Source organism: Dama dama, chromosome 17 (genome assembly GCF_033118175.1).
Source record: "Dama dama isolate Ldn47 chromosome 17, ASM3311817v1, whole genome shotgun sequence".
NCBI classification, from domain to species: Eukaryota; Metazoa; Chordata; class Mammalia; order Artiodactyla; family Cervidae; genus Dama; species Dama dama.
The window spans coordinates 9,681,122-9,705,667 of NC_083697.1; the positions used below are offsets into that span (position 1 = coordinate 9,681,122).

At 39.7% G+C, this 24,546-nt stretch overlaps 1 protein-coding gene across 1 annotated transcript; it reads left to right on the forward strand.

Moving 5' to 3' along the window:
* The first annotated feature begins 15,009 nt into the window (after positions 1 to 15,009).
* TKTL2 (transketolase like 2) lies at positions 15,010 to 16,890 on the forward strand. The gene has a single exon (XM_061164713.1). It carries the CDS (start codon positions 15,010 to 15,012, stop codon positions 16,888 to 16,890), a length of 1,881 nt encoding a protein of 626 aa, XP_061020696.1.
* The last annotated feature ends 7,656 nt before the right edge of the window (positions 16,891 to 24,546 follow it).

The window sequence follows — 24,546 nt, forward strand, 5'->3', positions numbered from 1 at the left end:
CACGTTGGACTAATTTTTGTCCCTTTGTGGGTGGTTTACTTTTTGTGTGGCATCGTTTCATGATTTCTCTTGCATTTTCTCTTCTGTAATTTTAATATAGTGTGTCTAGATATTTCCTTTATGTGTCCTGCACTATATGGCCCTTCAATTCCTTTTGGGGATTTGTATTATCTAGATATTGATAATTCTGTTCTCCTGATTTTTTAGCCTTTCTTTTATATTTTCTATATCTTTATTCATTTCTGTTGCCCCTTGGAAGGCTCCTAACTTGATCTCCCAGTTTATTCTTTTGTTCATTGATATAATCATCCTGCTAGATATTCCATCTTATAACTTCATTTTAAGTATCTTATTTCTAACTCACACACACACACATTTATATATCTCTCATGTATCACTGGTTTTCTAAAGTAATTTCTTATCCCTTTGCTTTATTACCATATTACTTCAACTCTTTTGAATATGTCGTAACTTAAGTTACTGGTTCATCTGTTCCAATAATGTGCTTAAGGTGGCGTGTGCTGTTCAATTTCATTATCTTTTTAACTTTCTTTTTGAGAAGTTGCAGCCCTCAGGTAGGTATTTTCCTTGAACCTGTAACATCATACCTCACTGATGTAGTCAGTTCTCGCCATGTAATGTGTCCTGGGAACGTGCTAAAAGTCACCCTCTCGACCGAGTCTGTTTTTGAAAGTCTGAGAGTGTGGAGGGTCAGATGTCAGAGCACAGACTGCAGAGGCCAGCTGCTGACAGGAGAGCAGGAGGCGGGAGCGCTCCGGGCGCCTGTCGCCCTCTGAGCCTGTCTGCATCTCTCCTCGCTTAGCTGGGCTCCGTCTCTGCGGGTGGTGCCCCACACCACCGGGACAGCAGGGACGCTCTCCCTTCCCGGGTGGAGGAAGAGAGACAGGAGCTCCGGGTACAGCCTCTCCAGATCCCTCCCTGGCTGCCAGACACCTCCCTCCCGGGCCACTGCCTCCACCCATGCTCCCAGGGAGTTCACAGTTGCAGTCTCACCTCTAACCACCAGTTCCTTCCGGCTTCTGTCATTGTCACAGTTGATTTGGAGGATCCTGTGCTTCTTTACCATTTTACTCTGTTTTACCATTTTACCCTACTTATTGTTAGTAGCCTTGATTAGCCTTTTGTCACATATGATGTAAATTGGTTGCTAATTTTTCTTTTGACCAATCTGTGATAATTTTTTGCTACAGAGAATTTGTAAAGTGTCTTCAGATATGGAGTCAGTTGTTATACAAGGGAGTTAAAGGTGCTCTGGCGTAAAGTTATCTCTTATTTTGTTCCTCACAGAAGTCTGGGACCCAGTAACTCAAAAGCCTGATTGGTGTTAAAATGTACACGTCTAGTTAGTTGTTCTAAATACAGTTCCAAAGAGCAGGTGTTTAACCTTTCAGTCTCCCTGCTTTGTATACCTTGTAAAACACCACCCAGCCAAACATCACCCAGCATCACCCAGCATCTTCTAGCCTTAGGTGAGATCAACCCTGGGGCTCTAAAAGACCCAAAGCCACTGCTGCTCTTCAGAGGTATCTGGTCTCCCCTCTCTGACCCCACTCGTCCTTCTCCCCTGCAGCATAGTGGCTCTACCCTGCTTTTGGGAGGGGATTAGTGCTGAGGGGCATTCCCTGGCCCCCAGCACATCTGTCAGAATTGTTAGTCTCTCATCGTGGCCAACTCTTTGCAACCCTATGTACTGTACCTGCCAGGATCCTTTGTCTATGGAATTCTCCAAGCAAGATACTGGAGTGGGTTGCCATTTGCTCTTCCAGGGGAATCTTTGCGACCCAGGGATTGAACCCAGGTCTTCTGCATTGCAGGCAGATTGGTTATCTTCTGAGCCACCAGGCAAGCCCTAAAATTTGTTGCAGTGGTTTCCATATAAAGTTGGTTGTGTGCTAGCGCCATCTCGTGGTCACATTTTCAATATCGCTGCTCCAATATGTCACGGTTATTTGCTGCTGCTTTTTTTTAAAATGGTTTAAAATCTGTTATGTATCAATGTGGGCAATGTAGTAGGCTTGTTAAGTAGAAAAGTGAGCTATAAGACAGTATGCATAAGAGATCTCACAACAAAATGTGGAAGGAAGACAGCTCGGAAGATATCAGGAAGGATAACAATCAACTGTTAATAGTTTACAAGATGAGGATTGAGATGGAGGAAGATTGGAAAATAATTGCACTGTATTCTTCTAGAGTGTTTGAATTTTTAAAGCATTATATATGTATATATATAGCTTTAACAATTTTTATATATATATATAAATTTTTATATATATATATAAATTTGCCAGTTGAAAAAAGGACTGAGAACAGTTGAACTTGATTGAAGTTCTCAAAGACTGTGGTGTCATTGGAGACGTGTTAACACAAACAAAAATATAAGGGCTGGTGATCAAGCTTAGGGTACAAGTGGGCAAGTTCCTAGCCTGTAGCACCTCAGAATGTGACCTTATTTGCAACTAGGGCCATTGCAGATGTAATTAGTTAAGATGAGGTCACTACTGGAGAAGGGTGGGCCTCTATTCCAATATGTCTAATATTCTGACAAAAAGAGGAAATTTGAGGACTTCTCCAGTGGGCCAGTGGTTCAGACTCTGCCTTTCAACGCAAGGGATGCAAGTTTGATCCCTGGGCAGGGAACTGAGATACCACGCGCCTCAGGGTGTGGCCCAAAATTAAAATAAGTAAATAAATAAAACTTGGTTTAAAAAAAAAAAGGAAAAAAAGATTTGGATGTAGACAAGCATAAGGGAAAAACTCCAGTATGTAAATATGGACTTATATGACCACAAAACAAGTGTTACAGTTTGAACTACAACCCCTACCCCCTCAAAAGATGTCTAGGAGTCCCTACTTCAGAAGTGTGGCCTTGTTAGGAGTTACAGTAGTCTTTCTGGAAGTAGTCAAATTAAAAGGAAATCACTAAGGTGGGCTCTAATCCAAAGGAACCAAAATCCTTATGAAAAGGGGAGGTTCGAATACAGAGTCATGCACAGAGGGAAGACCGGCAACAGCAAGCCAAGGAGAGGGGCCTGGCATGGATCCGTTCCTCATGGTCCCCAGAAGGACAGCCTGCTCAAACCTCAATTGTGGACCTCCAGCCTGCAGAGCTGTGAGACCATCTGTTGTTTTAGCTTCCCACCCTCAACCCCCAGTGTGGGATCCTTTGTTACAGCAGACCTGTTTTCCCCACTTCTTGTTCTCAATCTTGTCAGAGAATTCCACTTACTTGCATTAAATTTGATGTTCAGAACTCTATGTATGTATATAAAAATTGTTTGGAGTCACAAGTGAAGTTTATTTAGTTTATAACCTCCATTGCACACTAAGTTAAATTTACAGGAAATTAAAGCTGAACATTTGAAAATTGATCTGAAAGAAAGAACATAATAATTGGAATAGAAATAGATCCTAAAGGAAACTGTAACACTAAATAATCCTGGGAATGTAATTTTCCTTATTATTGTTTGTATTTATGATTCATGAATTGTCTTATAATTTTCTGCAACAGTTTTGTATCATGTGTAGCAAACAGAAAAGTTCCTATGTGTGCGGAGAAATTTTCTTCCAGTGTTTCTATAGTCAAAGTTTAATTTGCCTTGCTCAGTATTCATCAGAGGACTGGGAACTGGGAGTGTCTAAATTCACCCAAGGACAAACTCTCAGAACTATATTTTTTTGTGGAGGTAACAAAAGGAAGAGCTCCCTAGTTAAACCTGTATTATCTGACCCAGGTACAAACGCAAAGCTTCGTCTTCCCCACATTTATTTTATCTCTCCTAAAGAGTAGCATGAAAGATGAGAAAGCCTTCGTAAGTGATCAATGCAGAGAAATAGAGGAAAACACTAGAGTGGGAAAGACTAGAGATCTCTTCAAGAAAATCAGAGATACCAAGGGAACATTTCATGCAAAGATTGGCACAATTAAGGACAGAAAATGTATGGACCTAACAGAAGCAGAAGATATTAAGAAGAGGTGGCAAGAATACACAGAAGAACTATACAAAAAAGATATTCATGACCCAGATAACCATAATGGTGTGATCACTCACCCAAAGTCACACATCCTGGAGTGCAAAGTCAAGTGGGCCTTAGGAAGCATCACTACAAACGAAGATAGTGCAGGTGATGGAATTCCAGTTGAGCTATTTCAAATCCTAAAAGATGATGCTGTGAAAGTGCTGCACTCAATATGCCAGCAAGTGTGGAAAACTCAGCAGTGGTCACAGGACTGGAAAAAGTCAGCTTTCATTCCAATCACAAAGAAAGGTAATGCCAAAGAATGCCAAACTACCACATAATTGCACTCATCTCACACGCTGGCAAAGTAATGCTCAGAATTCTCCAAGCTATACTTCAACTGTACATGAACCAAGAATTATCAGATGTTCAAGCTGGATTTAGATAAGGCAGAGGAACCAGAGATCAAATTGCTTACACTGGTTATATCAGAAAAATCAAGATATTGAAAAAAAAAATCTACTTCTGCTTCATTGACTACGCTAAAGCCTTTGACTGTGTGGATCACAGCAAACTGTGGAAAATTCTGAAAGAGATGGGAATACCAGACCACCTTACCTGTCTCCTGAGAAATCTGTATGCAGGACAGGAAGCAACAGTTAGAACCAGATGTGGAACAGCAACTGGTTCCAAATTGGGAAAGGAGTATGTCAAGGCTGTATATTGTCACCCTGCTTATTTAACTTATATGCAGAGTACATCAAGTGAAATGCCGGACTGGATGAAGCACAAGCTGGAATCAAGACTTCAGGGAGAAATATCAATAGCCTCAAATATGCAGATGACACCACTCTTATAGCAGAAAGTGAATTAAAGAGCCTCTTGATGAAGGTGAAAGAGATGAGTGAAAAAGCTGGCTTAAAACTCAGTGTTAAAAAAAAAAAAAAAAAACCCTCAGTGTTCAAAAAACTAAGATCATGGCATCCAGTCCCATCACTTCATGGCAAATAGATGAGGAAACAATGGAAACAGTGAGAGACTTTATTTTCTTGGACTCCAAATCGCTGCAGATGGTGACTGCAGCCATGTAATTAAAAGATGCTTGCTCCTTGGATGGAAAGCTATGACCAATCTAGATAGCATATTAAAAAGCAGAGACATTACTTTGCCAACAAAGGTGCATCTAGTCAAAGCTATGGTTTTTCTTGTAGTCGTGTATGGATGTGAGAGTTGGACCATAAAGAAAGCTGAGTAGCAAAGAATTGATGCTTTTGAATTGTGGTGTTGGAGAAGACTCTTGAAAGTCTCTTGGACAGCAAGGAGATCAAATCAGTCAGTTTTAAAGGAAATCAGTCCTGAATATTCATTGGAAGGACTGATGCTGAAGCTGAAGCTCCAATAGTTTGGCCATCTGATGCGAAGAACTCACTGGAAAAGACCCTGATGCTGGGAAAGATTGCAAACAGAAGGAGAAGAGGACAACAGAGGATGAGATAATTGGATGGCATCACTGACTCAATGGACATGAGTTTGAGCAAGCTCCAGGAGTTGGTGATAATCAGGAAAGTCTGCCATTCTGCATTCCATGTGATCACAAAGAGCCGGACATGACTGAATGACTGAACTAAATATAATCAAAATGATTTCCATGATCAAGACGTTCAGATGATGAAAACCCTTGTGTTGCACTTCACCCCCAACCCAAAAGCAAGAGAACAAAGCAAAACTAAAAAATAACCCATTTGGCTTTATTTCAAGGCCTTTTCAAAATCTGACTTCCTCCTTTCCTTCACTGTTCTCATCATGAATCTTTTTTTTTTCCTGTCAGATTAGAAATTCTCTTTTTCTACTTTTATAACTTTCCTCTTGACTTCCGGTCATATTTACACTAATGAAAATCATTCCCATTCTACAAAACCTAGGTCAAAGATGACCTCTTGCATTCCATAGTTGCTGTTAAATAGCTAAGAGTATTTGTTTCTCTGCCCTGGTACCACACTGGGCACTAAGGGGCATTTGCTGTAATCATGTGCATTTTCCCTACTAAATTTAAGTCCATTATCTGGAGGGCAAGAACTAACTTTGATTCATCAGTAGAGCATTAGCTTAGCATTAGCATCTATATTAGCTTTGAATCTATCAAGCATGCAATAAAGAAATGAATCAATTATTATTGTTTAATGAAAAAAATCTGCTTTGATTCTTAAGCATACAAAACATTGCTCTGAAGGTGAACTGTTTGGAAATTGAAAACAATATATGTAAAAGGTGTTGCAAGACTGTGTACATAACCAAAAGTTAAATATTAATGTGTGGTGGAGATTATGAATTATATACCAGCATTGATTTTTACTTTTGTTTTTAGTATTAGGTTGGTGCAAACATAATTGTGGTTTTCATATTGCTGAAATTTGCCATTTGATATTGTAACACATTCCTGATAAATTATAATGCACAGTTCTCACTTTATGTTTGTTTCTTTTTTTGCTAATGACATTACTTGCTGATTATTTTCTATTTAATTTTTAGACTATAGAAATAATGTTAGACAGAAACAAATTCAAGCAGTTTTCTTATCTGAGTTCAAAATGGGTCATAAAGCAGCACAGACAACTCATAACGTCAAAAACTCTTTTGGTCTAGAAACTGCTAATGAACATACAGTGCAGTGGTGGTTCAAAAAGTTTTGCAGAGATGAGCGCCTTGAAGATGAGGAATGCAGTGACTGTCCATACGAAGTTGACAACCAATGAGAACAATCATCAAAACCGATCCTCTTACAACTACATGAGAAGCTGCTGCAGAACTCAATATCAACCATTCTATGGTCATTTGGCATTTGAAGTAAATTGAAAAGGTGAAAAAGCTCAGTAAGTGGGTGCTCCATGAGCTGACTGGAAATAAAAAACACTACATCCAAGAATGTTCAGCAAATCAGTGAGATGCACCAAAAACTGCAATGTGTGCAGCCAGCATTGCTCAACAGAAAGGACTCAATTCTTTTCAATGACAATGCTTGACCACATATTGCATAACCAACACTTCAAAAGTTGAACGAATTGGACTACGAAGTTTTGCCTCATCTGCCATATCCACCTGACCTCTCTCTGACTGAGTACCACTTCTTCAAGCATCTTAACAATTTTTTTTTTGCAGGGAAAACACTTCCACCATCAGCAGGATGCACAAAATGCTTTCCAAAATTCATCGAATCCTGAAGCATGATTTTTGTGCTACAGGAATAAACAAACTTATTTCTCATTGGCAAACTATGTTGATTGTAATGGTTCCTATTTTGATGAATAAAGATATGTTTGAGCCTAGTTACAATGATTTAAAACTCATGGTCTGAAACTGCAAATAGTTTTGCACCAACCTGATAATTATAAGCTCCTACATGATAATTTAACATACTCTTACATTTCCCCATCTCCCATAATATTGGGTGTGATTAGGCAAATAAGTTCTTACCAATGGAATATGAGACATAATATTTACAATTTCTGGGACACTTCCTGAAAAATTAATTTCTTACCTCCCTTCCATCCTTTTTGTTCCTTCATGTGGGGGTAAAAAGAGGACAAGATAATTTTCAGCTTCAGCTCTGCAGATGAGGCAACACTTGAGGAACGAGTGAGCAACAAGACAGAAAGAACTTTGGCCCTGGAGAGACCCTGTTGAATAGAACTGTCTGACAAGTCTGGACCTTCCACCCTCTTCTGAATTTTTACATGAAGGAGAAATGAACTTAAACTTTGCTTGGGCCACTTCCGATTTTTTTCTTGTAGGGGGTCATTTTGTTACCACAGACATATAACCTGAAAATTATACTATAGTACAGTAATAAGAATTTTTGAATATTTATCCTGAACATTATTCTGAAGATATTGGAATAACCTCCCTTAATATCATTTTAGATAATTATTTGGATTTTCTTATTGAATTTCAATAGGATGTAATAGCCAGTGTTCATAATGATGACCTATATTCATCAAAAATAAAGGATTACAACTTCACGTCCCCTTTCTAAAAAGAAAGGTAGATATTTGGTATGTTTCAGTGGGGTTAATTTAAGATCATTCACAAGCAAAAGGTTTTTGCATTTTACAGAGCAGTATTAAATCTCTCTAGAAAATTCAACTAACCATAACAATGGGATTATTAAAAATACATAAGGCAGATTTATTTTTAAGTTCTCTACAAAGTTGTGTTAAAATCTCCAATTAAAATTTTTTATTATTATTTTTCACTGAAGTATAGTTGATTTACAATGTCATGTTAATTTCTGCTATACAGCAAAATGACTCAGTGGCACTAGTGATAAAGAACCTGCCTGCTAATGCAGGAGATGTAAGAGATGCAGGTTCAATCCCTGGATTGGGAAGATCCCCTGGAGAAGGAAATGGCAACCCACTCCAGCATTCTTGTCTGGAGAATCCCATGGACAGAGCAGCCTGGTGGACTATAGTTCATAGGGTCCCAAAGAGTCAGACTTGACTGAAGTAACTTAGCATACAGATTGTACCTTAGGGGACATATATTTTAAATGACACCAAAAAGGTTATCAATAATTGATGTAGTTAGAAATTCTGAACTCCAGAGTCTTGTGGGGTCAGAGTTGTAGTGTACCAATCTGTGGTGGTGTCAAGGTTGATGGAGACTAGTGCAGTTTGGGCTATAGTTGTAGAGAGAATATACGCCCCATGGAAGGTATCAAGGTTCAAAACATTTTAAAATACTGTTCTAAGGCTATGATAGAGTAACTAGAACGAGATTTCCCCTCTACCCATAAACAATAACAAAATTAGAGACATTATACAAAGCAACAGTGTTCAAATGCTGGAAAACAAGCATCATGTAACTGTAATCCTTAAAGAAGAAAAATAAACAAGGTAAGCCACATCATCTTCATGGTTTCCTTCCTGGAGGGACTTTGCAAACAGTGCTAAGGAGGAGGCTGTCTTACACAGAGCACTGCAGAATAGTGAAGGCCTCTACTAGGCCAGGCAAAGGACAACTTGGGGGGCAGCATATGAAACAGTCCCCAGAGTTCACATAGAGCTCACTGGCACAACTGAATCTTGGGGATTCAACCAGAGGGGAGGGTCCTTGTTGAACACTTGGGAGCTTCAGTGGAGACCCCAGAGAAAATATGCTTTTGCAGCAGTACCAGAGTGAAGCATCTTTTATACCCATCTTAACAAACTTAAACAATTTTAAAGCACCAAGCTGTCTGCTCGAATGAAGTCCAATACTCTTTACAAGAAGTTAACAAAATAAAATATAGCACCTCTAAACAATGTTCATCATTTAATTTTTTTTAATTACTATTTCAAAAAGCAGAACTGTGTAACTCCTTGTCCAAAGAGAAACAGTCAATAGAGGCAAACTTAGAAATAATGGACTGAAATAGAAGCAGTTTATTTTTTCCCCAGCTTATTGAGATATAATTAACATATAATATTGTGTAATTTTAAGGCATAAAATATGATTTGATCCATGTTTATATTGCAAAATAATTACCACAATAAGGTTAGTTAACACATCCATACATAATTATAATTTTTATGTATGTGTGGTGAGACCTTTTAAAATCTACTCTCCTAACAACTTTCAAATATTTAATATAGTGTTTTGAACTCTAGTCACTAGGCTGTAAATTACATTTCCAGGACTTATTCATCTGAGAAGCACTTTAAAGAGTAGGCCTAACTTTCTTAGTATGTTACTCTCCAACCCTCCAACCCTCCTCTCACCAAAATTAAAACTTTATGGAAAAAGTAGGACTGTCAGTAATAGCATCTGCCATAAATTTCAAAGCAATATCAAGAAAGTAGAATACCTTTATCCCCCTGCAAGAAACTTATTGTCCTACACAAGAATCTTACTCTCACTAGCTCCATATTCAGTTCACTAAATTAGCCAAATTTAAACAAAGTAAGAAAAAGGATGAATTCATTATCTGTGTCTTTCTTTGACAAAATTCCATTTTAACAAAATTCAATAGTTAAAATAGCAGTGAAACTTCAGTTTTCTCAGTCTAAAGGTAACTCACTCTCACATAGTGGAAGTGTATATCTTACAAATTAATGTAGACCTCCTGAGTAGTAGGTGTATTTTGTTTCCTCAGAAATTGCACTTACTAATTCCTGCTATTTCCATTTTTCCTTCCACAGCTATATGTATTAGTGTTCCTGCTGGGTTTTATTTTCATTTCAAGTACATATTACGATAATATATTTTCTTACTATGAGGAAAAAAATTAAAGTGAAAAATGTAAACAAAGGTAAAAATAAATATTTATTTATAAACAAATTGGGGGCAAAAACTGGGGTAAAATCAGGGGTAAAAACAAATAAGTCACAGACAAAAACTAGCAGCCTGAAGAAATGCTTTTTTCCCCCAACAAAATGTTCACAAATCTCCCAATTTTGCATGCCTTTAGGTGGGCTTGTATTCTCCAATATCTGTCAGAGGCTCCTCCAACCCTCTTACATCATATTTTACATATGTTTACTCATTTAACTTCCTAATCCAGTAGGTGCTTGAATCTTCCAATCCCTACTTTAAGTGCATAAACCAAGATTAATAAATGAATAATTTCTTCCCATTTGCAGAAAACTTTTGACTGTCTTCCAAAATGATTTCTAAAATGAGTAATGGACTTTTCTTTTGGCGTTTGGCTTAAAAATTGGGGGCTGGCCTTTTGTCAGTAATAGTCTCTTCTAAATAGAGAAAATAGAATGTGGGAACACGTCTTTGACTTATTTGAGTAAGTTGTGTTCACAGCCACATTGGATGACTTGTATTATCAAGTTATGTGTACGTTATATTTATATGTTTTTTTTTTTTAAAAAGGAAGCTTTATTCTTTCTTTTATAATTTTATTTATGTATTCATTTTTGGCTGTGCTAGATCTCTGTAGCTGTACACATGGCTTTCTTTTGTTGTGGCTCTCAGGCTCAGTAATCGTGATGCACCGGCTTAGTTTTCAGGCAGCCTGTGGGATCTTCCTGCCCAGACCAGGGATTGAACCCATATTTCCTGCATTGCTAGGCAGATTCTTAATGATTGGACCACCAGGGGAGCCCACTTATATGGTTATTTTCAATTGCATATTTGAAAATATATTTTTAAAGACTAAAATGCCTACAAAGAGTATTAATAATTTTTATAATATTTAAATTTCCATTTCTTTCCTTAAAAAATCTCAGAACACTTAAACATATCTTAGAGATAATTTACAAAGGATTCTTTTCTATGTGGTCAAAGAAAAAATTCCACACTGTCTCACAAAGCAACAGAGGGAAATTCACTCATTATCTAAGGCATTAAATCTCCAAGACTACATTATTTTCTTAACAAAATTGACCTTTACTTATGTTAAGAACTTTCTGTTAATTACTTTAGGAGATAATTGTGCAATACTTTAAACAAATGGAAGAATTTTGGAAATTTAAAAGAAATGTTAAGTACTTATTTCTCCCATTTTTTTTCAGGTAAGCACTGCCTCATAGACCATTTTTACACTGTCACGTTTAGCTTCCAATTTTTAGGGTTAATTAGAGCAATAGTGAATTGCCTACATTTATGTTAACTGCTTTCCTGTCAGCCCCTAATAGTTTGCTGTTTTGATATAATGGGTTTTTTTGTTTGTTTGTTTTTCTAACTTCCATCTTACTCACATCTAGTTTGGTATATTTTTATTTTGTCTTCCTTTGTAGTATAAAAAGATAAGGCAGCATTAATTTGTAAAAGGAATGTAGACTAATATAAGATGAACTTCTAAGGATTTTTCTGATGCTAGCATTTCTCCAGCAAGTCTTAAAATGTTTGCCATATCATACCATTATGGTTTATTCTAATACATATTTTCAAAAATAAAAATGGTAAATTGCATGTAATATGTAAAATTTATCTGAGATATAATGTAAGAGACATATAAAGAACAGTAAGACCCCCTTAGTTTGTTTACAACCCAACTGAACATTGAAATTATCATGGGGGTTTTAAAAATTACTGATGCTTAGATCCTTTACCCAGAAATTCTGATTTGGCTGCTTTGAAGTGCAGCCTGGACACAAGATTTGTTTGTTTAACTCCTCCGATAACTCTTAAAGTACAACCAATGTTGAAAACCACTGAACTAAATCTATCTGCAGATTACTGGTTCTTAACTTTGACTAAGCAGTAGACAATTCAGTTCAGTTCAGTTCAGTCGCTCAGTCGTGTCTGACTCTTTGCAACCCCATGAATTGCAGCAGGCCAGGCCTCCCTGTCCATCACAAACTCCTGGAGTTTACTCAAACTCATGCCCATCGAGTTGGTGATGCCATCCAGCCATCTCATCCTCTGTTGTCACCTTCTCCTGCCCCCAATCCCTCCCAGCATCAGGGTCTTTTCCAATGAGTCAACTCTTCGCATGAGGTGGCCAAAGTATTGGAGTTTCAGCTTCAGCATCAGTCCTTCCAATGAACACCCAGGACTGATCTCCTTTACGATGGACTGGTTGGATCTCCTTGCAGTCCAACGGACTCTCAAGAGTCTTCCCCAACACCATAGTTCAAAAGCATCAATTTTTCGGCGCTCAACTTTCTTCACAGTCCAACTCTCATATCCATACATGACCACTGGAAAAACCATAGCCTTGACTAGATGGACCTTTGTTGGCAAAGTAATGTCTCTGCTTTTTAATAGGCTATCTAGGTTGGTCATAACTTCCTTTCCAAGGAGTAAGTGTCTTTTAATTTCATGGCTGCAGTCACCACCTGCAGTGATTTTGGAGCCCCCCCCCAAAATAAAGTCTGATACTGTTTCCACTGTCTCCACATCTACTTCCCATGAGGTGATGGGACCAGATGCCATGATCTTAGTTTTCTGAATGTTAAGCTTTAACCCAACTTTTTCACTCTCCTCTTTCACTTTCATCAAGAGGCTTTTTAGTTCCTCTTCACTCTCTGCCATAAGGATGGTGTCATCTGCATATCGAGGTTGTTGATATTTCTCCCAGCAATCTTGATTTCAGCTTGTGCTTCTTCCAGACAGCGTTTCTCATGATGTACTCTGCATATAAGTTAAATAAGCAGGGGTGACAATATACAGCCTTGATGTACTCCTTTTCCTATTTGGAACCAGTCTGTTGTTCCATGTCCAGTTCTAACTGTTGCTTCCTGACCTGCATACAGGTTTCTCAAGAGGCAGGTCAGGTAGTCTGGTATTCCCATCTCTTTCAGAATTTTCCACAGTTTATTATGATCCACAGAGTCGAAGGCTTTGGCGTAGTCAATAAAGCAGAAATAGATGTTTTTCTGCAACTCTCTTGCTTTTTCAATGATCAGTCAAACAATAACCCATATCAATGCTGCCACGGGCAAAGAGCTTTATTTGGGGTCTTAGGAATTGCCATCCTGGAAGCACCAATTGGGGTGAAGCTGAAAGAGTTTTCAAGGAAATAAAGAGCCAGGGACTTATAAAGACAAAAGTCAAGTTTGTTAAAGCTCTCTGGAAAGAATTATCACTGATCCTTGTGCAGGAAGAAGATATTTGTTCTTATATTTGTTCTTAAGGGATATGCTGTTGGAGCTATTTAGGGTAAGGGTCCAACAAGCATCTTAAATTTTTGAAACACAGGGCAGAGTTCTGGATGCCTGAGTTAAGACCGTAAGTGATTAGAAGTTCAGAGTCCATCCAGAATCACTTTCTCCATAGCCTTCCAGCTCCATTTTGGAGATCTCTCTTGGCAACACTAAATTTGTTTTATTTTCCTCCCAGAGAATTAACAGGTACATTAAAACTATAGTGTCTGAAACTGTAGTCCCATAGATTAGAATTTAGCTTCTCTTGAGGTGGAGTCCAGGAGATAAGTCTGTTTGTTTCCAGTGTGATGATTTTAATGTGAAGTTAAAACTAAGTATTATTACTCAAGAATCAAGCTATTTAATACCACAGCATGGGAGAGGCACTGTCATTGTGTTTTTGTGTTTTTAGATAACATGCTATATAAAACCTTGGACTGGTAGAAGCACTCAGTGGCATAAGTTTAGTTATATAACTAAAGCAAGTAAGTTAATTATGTTTAAAAAGTATTATTAGTAACTGTATTTTAGGATATGTAGGGGAAATTGCAGTTCTAGGTAACTTACCATTCAGCAGCTCTAAATTTGATCCTCGTGAAAATTTTGGTCAAATTTTCGTATTTCTATCTGCGAGTCAGAGTCAGAATTTTCACCAACACAAAGCTGAAGAGCAATTATCCTGGAATTAAAAATAAATAAAAAATTTTCAGCTGCTCTGAAAAGTCTCATTGACACGGTGTTGCCATATCCATTAGACTGACTAACTGGATTATTTCCATTAATGCCGGGCTACAGAACAGTGCACAGGCTTCCCAGGTGGCTCAGTGGTAAAGAATTCATTTCCCGATGCAGGAGATGTAGGACACTTGGGTTCTATCCCTGGGTCAGGCAAGAGCCCTTGAAAGAGGAAATGGCAACACACGCCAATATTCTTGCCTGGAAAATTCTATGAACAGAGTAGCCTGGAGTACTACAGTCCTCAGGAATGAGGAGTCTGACTGGACTTTGCAACCGAGCACCCAGGCACAGAACAGTGCGGATGTCTCAGGCAGCCTCAAAGCAGGAAAAAGCAGCAGGACCTCAACAAACAGCATCCCATAATACCGGGATAAAAGAAAGCCCTTTTGAATTTATAACGAGGAAAAGTATAAAGAAGCTTCATTATTTTTAATAATCTTAAGCATATAAAGGACTGAAAGGAGCCTGCGGAGCACTGCGAGGACCTAGGCCCGGGTGGTAAGCAGGCTCCTTCCGGAAGTGGGACCAGGACTCCCGTCACAAGATGAAGCCGCACTGCTGTTTCCAGGGCCGGCGGCTCTGGCCGCTGGGGTCACCATTAACTGACAGAACCTCCAGAGCGCGTTTCCCCGAGGCGAGGCCAGGCACGACGTCACGTGAAGCAACCGCCGTGGCACCGCCCCGTCTGCCCCGCACAGGAACCTGGGAAGGTGCCAACATGGCGGACAGCGCGTTACCGGACGCGACCACAGTGCAAGTGCTGCGGGACCTGGCCAACCGCCTGCGCGTCCATTCCATCAGGGCTACGTGTGCCTCTGGCTCCGGCCACCCCACATCGTGTTGCAGCGCGGCAGAGATCGTGTCGGTGCTTTTCTTCCACACGATGAGGTACAGACAGACTGAGCCCGCTCACCCTGACAACGACAGATTCGTCCTTTCCAAGGGTCATGCAGCTCCACTGCTCTATGCTGCCTGGGCGGAGGCGGGCGGCATCAGTGAAACCGACCTGCTGAACTTGAGGACAATTCATTGTGACCTTGAGGGACATCCCACCCCCAGGCTGTCATTTGTGGATGTGGCGACAGGATCGCTCGGGCAAGGATTGGGGGCTGCGTGTGGAATGGCTTATACTGGCAAGTACTTGGACAAAGCCAGCTACCGAGTATTCTGCCTTCTGGGTGACGGTGAGTCCTCAGAAGGCTCCGTCTGGGAAGCTTTGGCCTTTGCTTCCCGCTACGGTTTGGACAATCTCGTGGCAGTGTTTGACGTGAACCGCTTGGGGCAAAGTGGCGTTGCGCCACTGAAGCACTGCACAGACATCTATCGGAATCGCTGCGAGGCCTTTGGATGGAATACTTACTTAGTGGATGGCCATGATGTGGAAGCTTTGTGCCAGGCCTTTTCTCAAGCTGCTCAAGGGAAGAACAAGCCCACTGCTATAATTGCAAAGACCTTCAAGGGACGGGGTATTCCAAATGTTGAGGATGCAGAAAATTGGCATGGAAAGCCAATGCCAAAAGAAAAAGCAGATGAAATCATTAGACTAATTCAAAGTCAGATACAGACCAACAGGAATCTCCTACCAAAACCTCCTGTTGAAGGTTCACCTCCAGTCAGCATCACAAATATAAAAATGACCTGTTTGCCTGATTATAAAGTTGGTGACAAGGTAGCTACTCAGAAAGCATATGGTTTGGCTCTGGCTAAACTGGGCCTTGCAAATGAAAGAGTTGTTGTTCTGGATGGTGACCCAAAGAACTCCACCTTTTTTGAAATATTCAAGAAAGAACATCCTGAGCGTTTTATTGAGTGTTTTGCTGCAGAACAAAACATGGTGAGTGTGGCACTGGGCTGTGCCACACGAGGTCGAACCATTACTTTTGTTACTACTTTAGCTGCCTTTTTGACTAGAGCATTTGATCAGATCCGGATGGGAGCCATATCTCAAACTAATATAAATCTTATTGGTTCTCACTGTGGAGTGTCTGTTGGTGAAGATGGCCCGTCCCAGATGGCCTTGGAAGATCTAGCCATGTTCAGAAGCATTCCAAATTGCACTGTTTTCCTCCCAAGTGATGCTGTCTCAACAGAGCATGCTGTTTATCTGGCTGCCAATACCAAAGGAATGTGCTTCATTCGGACATGCCAATCAGAAACTGCAGTTATTTATACCCCACAAGAAAATTTTGAGATTGGAAGGGCCAAGGTCATCCGCTACAGTAATAATGACAAAGTCACAGTAATTGGAGCTGGAATTACTCTGCATGAAGCGTTAGCAGCTGCTGATGTTCTTTCTCAGCAAGATATTTCTATCTGTGTTATTGACCTGTTTACCATTAAACCCCTGGATGCTGCCACCATCATCTCCTGTGCAAAAGCTACTGGTGGCCGGGTTGTCACAGTGGAAGATCATTACCAAGAAGGTGGCATTGGTGAAGCTGTGTGTGCAGTAGTGTCTGGGGAGCCTGACATCCATGTTCATCAGCTGTCGGTGTCAGGAGTGTCTGAAAGAAACAGGAAACCTAGTGAATTACTGAGTATGTTTGGTGTCAGTGCTAGACACATCATAGCAGCTGTGAAATATACTTTAATGAACTAAAATAGCCAATTTTTTAAAATGTCAGTCTCTTTGTGTTGGTTTTAAAACCCTGTTGGGCCTTTGTGTTTATTATTTAAACAAAGCCATTTAAGAGCTTGTTTCATTCCTAATTCAGAAATTCAAGCCAACTACTTGTCTCTTAAACTGTGACTGTATGTACAAATGTCACTCAGTGTTGAATCATAAGTACTTTAAGTAATAGAATACAACAACCTAATGCGAAGTTTGCTGATAAGACTACAAATAATTGACTAGTTTGGGAATTAATGTAGAGGTAATTTTTGTAAATGTAATTTATTTGTAAAGAAAATGTGAATTTTATTGTAGACTTCAGTAGCCTCAGACTTTTGAGGCAAGTATGAGGTTTCATGTAATGCCATCCCACCTGCAGCTTCCTGGATAATTTTTGACTACAGTTGCCTGGAAATTCCCTTCAAAGTTTGTCTTCTCTCCTGTGCAGTTTAGAGACTGGAAGGTAGCAGTGAAAGCTCTTATGATGTACCACATTGCTTCAGTGACTGTTCTGTGAAGAAATGAAAACCTGACTACTTCTGGTTTGGACACTACAATGTTTTGTGAGGTTTCAGAAATGTTTCATTTTCTCAGTGACCAAACCAATTTGCTAACTTGATTGTATTCATCTACTCAGGAAACTAAAATTAATGTAATAAAGTATTTAAAAACCAATAACTTTATTCAGTTTGTGTCATGTATGTGTGACTTGGTTTCTCTCTGATAACAAAAAAAAACCCAACTTCTATCTAAACAGGAAGAGGCATGTTCCCTCAGTAGAGGAAACTGTCCCAGCTGGAGACAGATCACTGGAAAGCAATGTGTGGACTGAAGCACACCCTACACATTTTGCTGTGAGTACATAGATTACATGGCTGGAAGAATGAAGTACTAGTCTGGTAAATCACAGCCAGACCCAAGGTTCGAAAGTAAAATTAAAATGACTTTTTGTCAGGTAATTCCCTAGTTTTATTACTTTCATTAAGTGTCATCATTAAGTTCATTAGACACATTACCCAGTTTGTCTGAGGGTTGTTCTAGAAGGTATAGAAACCAAAAATCACTAACCTGGGAATCAGAAAAATTGGGGCCTGCTCAGGACAGTAGTAATAGTCTCTGCACTTTATCTCTGAGCTAGTTCTGGTTTCTTCTTTTGAAAATTGATGATAATTGCTCTATTTATTTCCTAAGATTTAAAAATCATTTTGTAAAAATAAAAACAGTTGCTATAGGATTATTGTATGAATTTAGTAAATGCAGATACACGACAAATTTAGCTCATTTGTCTCACCATAGAAAAATCCGTTTATAGTAGGCATATATAACTGTAGCGCTTAAAAGCCTGGTCATTCCCATGTAGTAACATCAATCAGATGTATCCATGGATGGGGTGCTATTAAATAAATGTCTTTATCCTTAAAGTTTACAAACCCTACTGAAAGGTTGTTGCTGAATCATGAAAGATGCCTTGATTCTTGGCCTCTGGAGGAGAAGAATTCAGTCCGGGGCCAGAGACGAGGGTTGATCACTCAGAGTTTTAATGTAGTAAAGTTTTATTAAAGTATAAAAGAGAAAGCTTCTGACATAGACATCAGAAGGCAGCAGAAACAGTACCCACGCCCCTGCTAGTCTTTCAGTTCAGTTCAGTTCAGTCGCTCAGTCGTGTCCAACTCTTTGCAACCCCATGAACCACGGCATGCCAGGCCTCCCTGTCCATCACCAACTCCTGGAGTCCTCTCAAACCAATGTCCATTGAGTTGGTGATGCCATCCAACCATCTCATACTCAGTTGTCACCTTCTCCTCCTGCCCTCAATCTTTCTCAGCATCAGGGTCTTTTCAAATGAGTCAGCTCTTCTCATCAGGTGGCCAAAGTATTGGAGTTTCAGCTTCAACATCAGTCCTTCCAATGAACAACCAGGACTGATCTCCTTTAGAATGGACTGGTTGGATCTCCTTGTAGTCCAAAGGACTCTCAAGAGTCATCTCCAACATCACAGCTAAAAAGCATTGATTCTTCAGCCCTCAGCTTTCTTTATAGTCCAACTCTCACATCCATACATGACCACTGGGAAAACCATAGCGTTGACTAGATGGACCTTTGTTGGCAAATAATGTCTCTGCTTTTTAATGTGCTATCTAGGTTGGTCATAACTTTCCTTCCAAGAGCAAGTGTCTTAATTTCATGGCTGCAATCATGATCTGCAGTGATTTTGGACCCCAGAAAAATAAAGTTAGCCACTGTTTCCACTGTTTCCCCATCTATTTGCCATGAAGTGATAGGACTGGATACCATGATCTTAGTTTTCTGAATGTTGGGCTTTAAGCCAACTTTTTCATTCTCCTCTTTCACTTTCATCAGGAGGCTCTTTAGTTCTTCACTTTCTGCCATAAGGGTGGTGTCATCTGCATATCTGAGGTTATATTTCTCCTAGCAATCTTGATTCCAGCTTGTGCTTCCTCCAGCTCAGGGTTTCTCATGATGTACTCTGCATATAAGTTAAATAAGCAGAGTGACAATATACAGCCTTGATGTACCCCTTTTCCTATTTGGAACCAGTCTGTTGTTCAATGTCCAGTTCTAACTGTTGCTTCCTGACCTGCATACAGGTTTCTCACGAGACAGGTCAGGTAGTCTGGTATTCCCATCTCTTTCAGAATTTTCCACAGTTTATTGTGATCCACACAGTCAAAGGATTTGGCATAGTCAATAAAGCAGAAATAGATGTTTTTCTGGAACTCTCTTGTTTGTTCAATGATCCAGTGGATGTTGGCAATTTGATCTCTGGTTCCTCTGCCTTTTCTAAAACCAGCTGAACATCTGGAAGTTCATGGTTCACATATTGCTGAACCCTGGCTTGGAGAAGTTTAAGCATTACTTTACTAGCTTGTGAGATGAGGGCAATTGTGCAGTAGTTTGAGGGTTCTTTGGTATTGCCTTTCTTTGGGATTGGAATGAAAACTGACCTTTTCCAGTCTTGTGGCCACTGCTGAGCTTTCCAAATTTGCTGGCATATTGAGAGCAGCACTTTCACAGCATCATCTTTCAGGTTTTGAAATAGCTCAACTGGTATTCCATCACCTCCACTAGCTTTGTTCGTAATGATGCTTCCTAAGGCCCACTTGACTTTACATTCCAGGAAGTCTGGCTTTAGGTGAGTGATCACACCATTGTAATTATCTGGGTCCTGAAGATCTTTTTTGTACAGTTCTTCTGTATATTCTTGCCACCTCTTCCTAATATCTTCTGCTTCTGTTAGGTCCTTATCATTTTTGTCCTTTATCGAACCCATCTTTGCATGAAATATTCCCTTGGTATCTCTAATTTTCTTGTAGAGATCTCTAGTCTTTCCCATTCTATTGTTTTCCTCTATTTCTTTGCACTGATCGCTAAGGAAGGCTTTCTCATCTTTCCTTGCTAATCTTTGGAACTCTGCATTCAAATGGGTATATCTTTCCTTTTCTCCTTTGCTTTTCGCTTCTCTTCTTTTCACAGCTATTTGTAAAGCCTCTTCAGACAGCCATTTTGCTTTTTTGCATTCTTTTTCTTGGAGATAGTCTTGATTCCTGTCTCCTGTACAGTGTCACGAACCTCCATCCATAGTTCATCAGGCACTCTTTCTGTCATATCTAGCCCCATAAGTCTATTTCTCACATTTTAAAAGCTGGATATTATATAAATACTAGTAGTCTGCTAATTAAAGAAAGGAAATGTCTCAAAACTCAGAGAATGGCACCAGACCTCACCCACAAGAAGCATTTTGAGATAATCTTGGCACCAGGTGAGTCATCCTGGGCCATAAATATAGAGAAGGGAAAAAAAATGTAACGCTACTTTGTTTCCCCCTGCCGCTTAAGAGAAAGAGAAAAAAAAAAAAAAAAGCCTGACACTTGCAGCCTATTTCTGCTATTTGGAGACCCCTGGCCTTCCTGCCTGTTACCATCTCACTGCTATTGATTTAGAAACAGATTAAAACAGATAAAGTACCAGCACAAAATTACTTGTCCTAATTTGAGTGTGTATAGTAGGAAAGGGGTTCAGTTTGCGTGGCTTTTAACTTGACTATGGGATGCAAAATACTTTGCTTCCAATCAACCATGCATAAACACAACTGTAATAATGACCAGCAGTTCAGGGTGGAATTTCAGAAATGATCAAAAGTAGTTTTGTAGGAGGATGAAGAAGGCATTAATCTCTCCTGTAAAGATTCTGTCCCACAGGGCAGGTCCAGAAGGAAGAAATGGGAGATGAGACTTCTATCTTGTGTCTACAGTTATTCATGTAAGATGGAATAAAATCCAGTTGTGTTATATTAAATATTCTCCAGCTTTGAATATGTCTGGAGATCGTGTAACTGCCCATGGAAATCAGAGAATCATCCTGAATGATACTAATCTTGACCCCTAAATCTTGTATATATGCAATTTTGACTTGGATGAACACCTGGCCACTGGTTTAACTCACGTCTTCTAGTCATTGTTTTGCCTAGAAGAGGGTTATCTCAATTGAGAAAGCTTGATGACATCCCAGGGACAGCTGTGAGTATATCTGCCCCCTGACTTATCTTTCAGTTAACAAAGACCAAAGATGGGAAAGGGCAGGAGTTGACAAACACCATCAGGCAAAATCTATTTGCCTTCCATCTTTGTGCAACTGCAAGCTCAGAAAAATCCAGTGGGCAGATAATCCTGGCAAGCTACAATCCATAGGGTCACAAGAGAGTAGGACGTGACTTAGCAACTAAACAAACAAGCAAAAAGCTATGTATCGCTTTATACTTTTAGATGGTTAAAAAAAGTGTCATGAGCAGCATTTCATGAAAACTATGAAATTCAAATGTCCATGAATGAAATTTGATGGTAACACAGCCACACTCCTTCATTTATATATTATCTGTGGCTGCCTGGGAGCTCCCACAGCAGAATTGACATCTGTTGTTGACATTTGTCATAATTGTTACACATTGTGGTGTACAAAGCCTAAAATATTTACTCTCTGGATTGTTACAGTAGAAGTTTGCAAATCCTGAGGTAAAGCATTGGAGTGAGGTGAGGGTGGAGGTGATAAGGATGGCCTGTGGAGGTTCAGGCTTCGTGGCTACCTTTATCTTTGGCTACAAAGTGTTGGTAAGATTGGAGGTTTCAGGTTTACCACAGGCCACCACTTTGAGGAGAAAAGACACACACGCATCAAAGAGGTTCTATGTGATGCGTGACAGTCTGGGAACATAGGAAGTGAATTTGGGAAGATAGGAAGGTGTAATCTCACTTAGAAAGGGACCACCAGTGATTACAGTCCCTACTTGCTATTAAATCCCCCATCTATTGGTCCCAATGTTGCTGAATTTATGTGCAAAGACATTGTTGGTAGTGATTTTCAGCAGAGGCGATGACAATGTATTTGGAGAAAACTTTGGAAATTTGGATGAAAGAAAAGTATAAGAAAACATACTTCCCTTTCTTTCAACTCTCACTGAAGGAACTGCGGAGAAAATGTTACCATTTCCTTCTCCAGGGATCTTCCCAAACAGGGATCAAACCCAAGTCTCCTGCATTGGCAGGCAGATTCTTTACTGCCGAACCACTAGAGAAGCCCAAAATATAGCTAATACATGTTAATTTGGGCTTCCTCAGTGGCTCAGCAGTAAAGAATCCGCCTGTAATGCAGGAGTTGCAGGAGCCGCAATTTCCATCCCTGGGTTTCGAAGATCCCCGGGAGGAGGGCGTGACAACCCACTCCAGTATTCTTCCCTGGAGAATCCCATGGACAGAGGAGCCTGGTGGGCTACAGTCCATAGGGTCACAGAGTCTTACACAACTGAAGAGACTTAGCATACATACACGTGTTAATTTGACGAAGGCAGAAAGGCAGTTATGCAGGGTGCTGCAAGGCTAGCCGAGTGTCCACTGCAACTCAGTCACTTTTACAAGCACTGTGAAAGGATGTCTGCTCTAAGTTGGGCACCATGGAGGTAAAGTTCAAAATCAACATTCAGCATGGCAGGGGCGCCTCCTACCAAGAATGAATGTTGACCTATCAGAAGGTATATTGCCAGGAGAACTGAACAGTAAAGCAAAGAACCCTCTGACATCCCCGAGGGAAAGGTGGCCAACCATTTAGTTGGGTCCAGGGGCTCTGTGGAGTGAAAGACACAGGACCACATAGCGTTCTGGAGTTGGAGTGTTTTCCTCCAAAAGGCAGACTGCCAAGTTTTCCAGATTCTTACATCTCATACCTTCAAAAGGAGAACAACATGCATAAAATTTCTTGAACACAGTATAGTTTCCCAATGAAAAATTATTTTACCAGTAATATGCTAATTAATAGATTGCAGGCCCCTCTGTCCATGGGATTCTCCAGGCAAGAATACTGGAGTAGCTTGCCATGTCCTCCTCCAGGGGGATTAATAGATTAGTATATTTCAAAAGCAGACTAAGTATCCCACACAGGTAGATGAAGATTAACTGACACACACATATACAGACCTGTATGTTCATGCACATGTGTGCATCACATGATTTATGCCATGTGTTTAAAAGAACATTGCTAGATGAATAATGCTATTAATCAGTCACTAATTCATGTCTCTTTGAGACCCCATGGACTGCAGCATGCCAGGCTTCCCTGTCCTTCACTATCTTCCTGAGTTTGCTCAAACTCATGTTAATTGAGCAAGCAATGCCATCTAACCATCTCATCCTCTCTCCCCCTGTCCTCCTGCCCTCCATCTTTCCCTACAGTTCATAGGGTCACAAAGCGTCAGACACAACTGAAGCAACTTAGAACACACACGTCTGAGACATATTAATGAAAACTTCCCAGAGCACCCAGATGCTGCTAAACTCATCTCTTGTCTCTCTGCCCTTGGCCTTATAGATTTGCCTCTTTAGAATCAAGTCTGCTACTCTGTTCCTGGGGCACCACTGGAGTTAAAATTCTGTTTATACACAGAAGACTTGAAAGCATGGATGGGAAAATTAACTTTGGCTTAAGTTAGCTGTCTTCTTAATGTAGTCCTAAAATTACAGTGGTATGTAGTAATCTATTTCTGGAACCCTAAAAAACATATTTTTATTTTCTCTTTTCACCTAAACATCTTTCCCTGAACTGTTTATGCAAATAACTTCTACTTTCTAGGTGACAGATTCATGATGACTATGTAATATATATTAATTACAACAAAAAGTCACCTAACCCAATCAGCTGTACAAGTCAAGTTTATTTGTTAGAAATAGGTTGGTTTGGTTAATTGGCAGTTTTACTGTTTCTGGGGAATACAAGGATGTTAGACTATTTTAACTCTGTTTATACCAACCCACCCTCACATAAATGCTGTTATTTTCATGTATTTTAAGTCCTTCCATACATAATTTTAGTTTAAAAGCTAATAAATCATTTTGATGTATATCATCCAAACACAAAGTGCACAGTTCACTGAGTTTTCACAAAGTGGAAACACTCTTCTAACTCATATTGAATCAACAATTACAATAGCGGTCCCAAAGCTGCTTTCTGTCCCCTTCCCATGGATTGATTATTTCCTCCTTTATCCTCCAAGTAACTGCTATTTTAATGTCTAACTCCATTGATTACCTTTACCGGTTTTTAAACTTTATATACATGGAATGATATAGTGTGTACTAT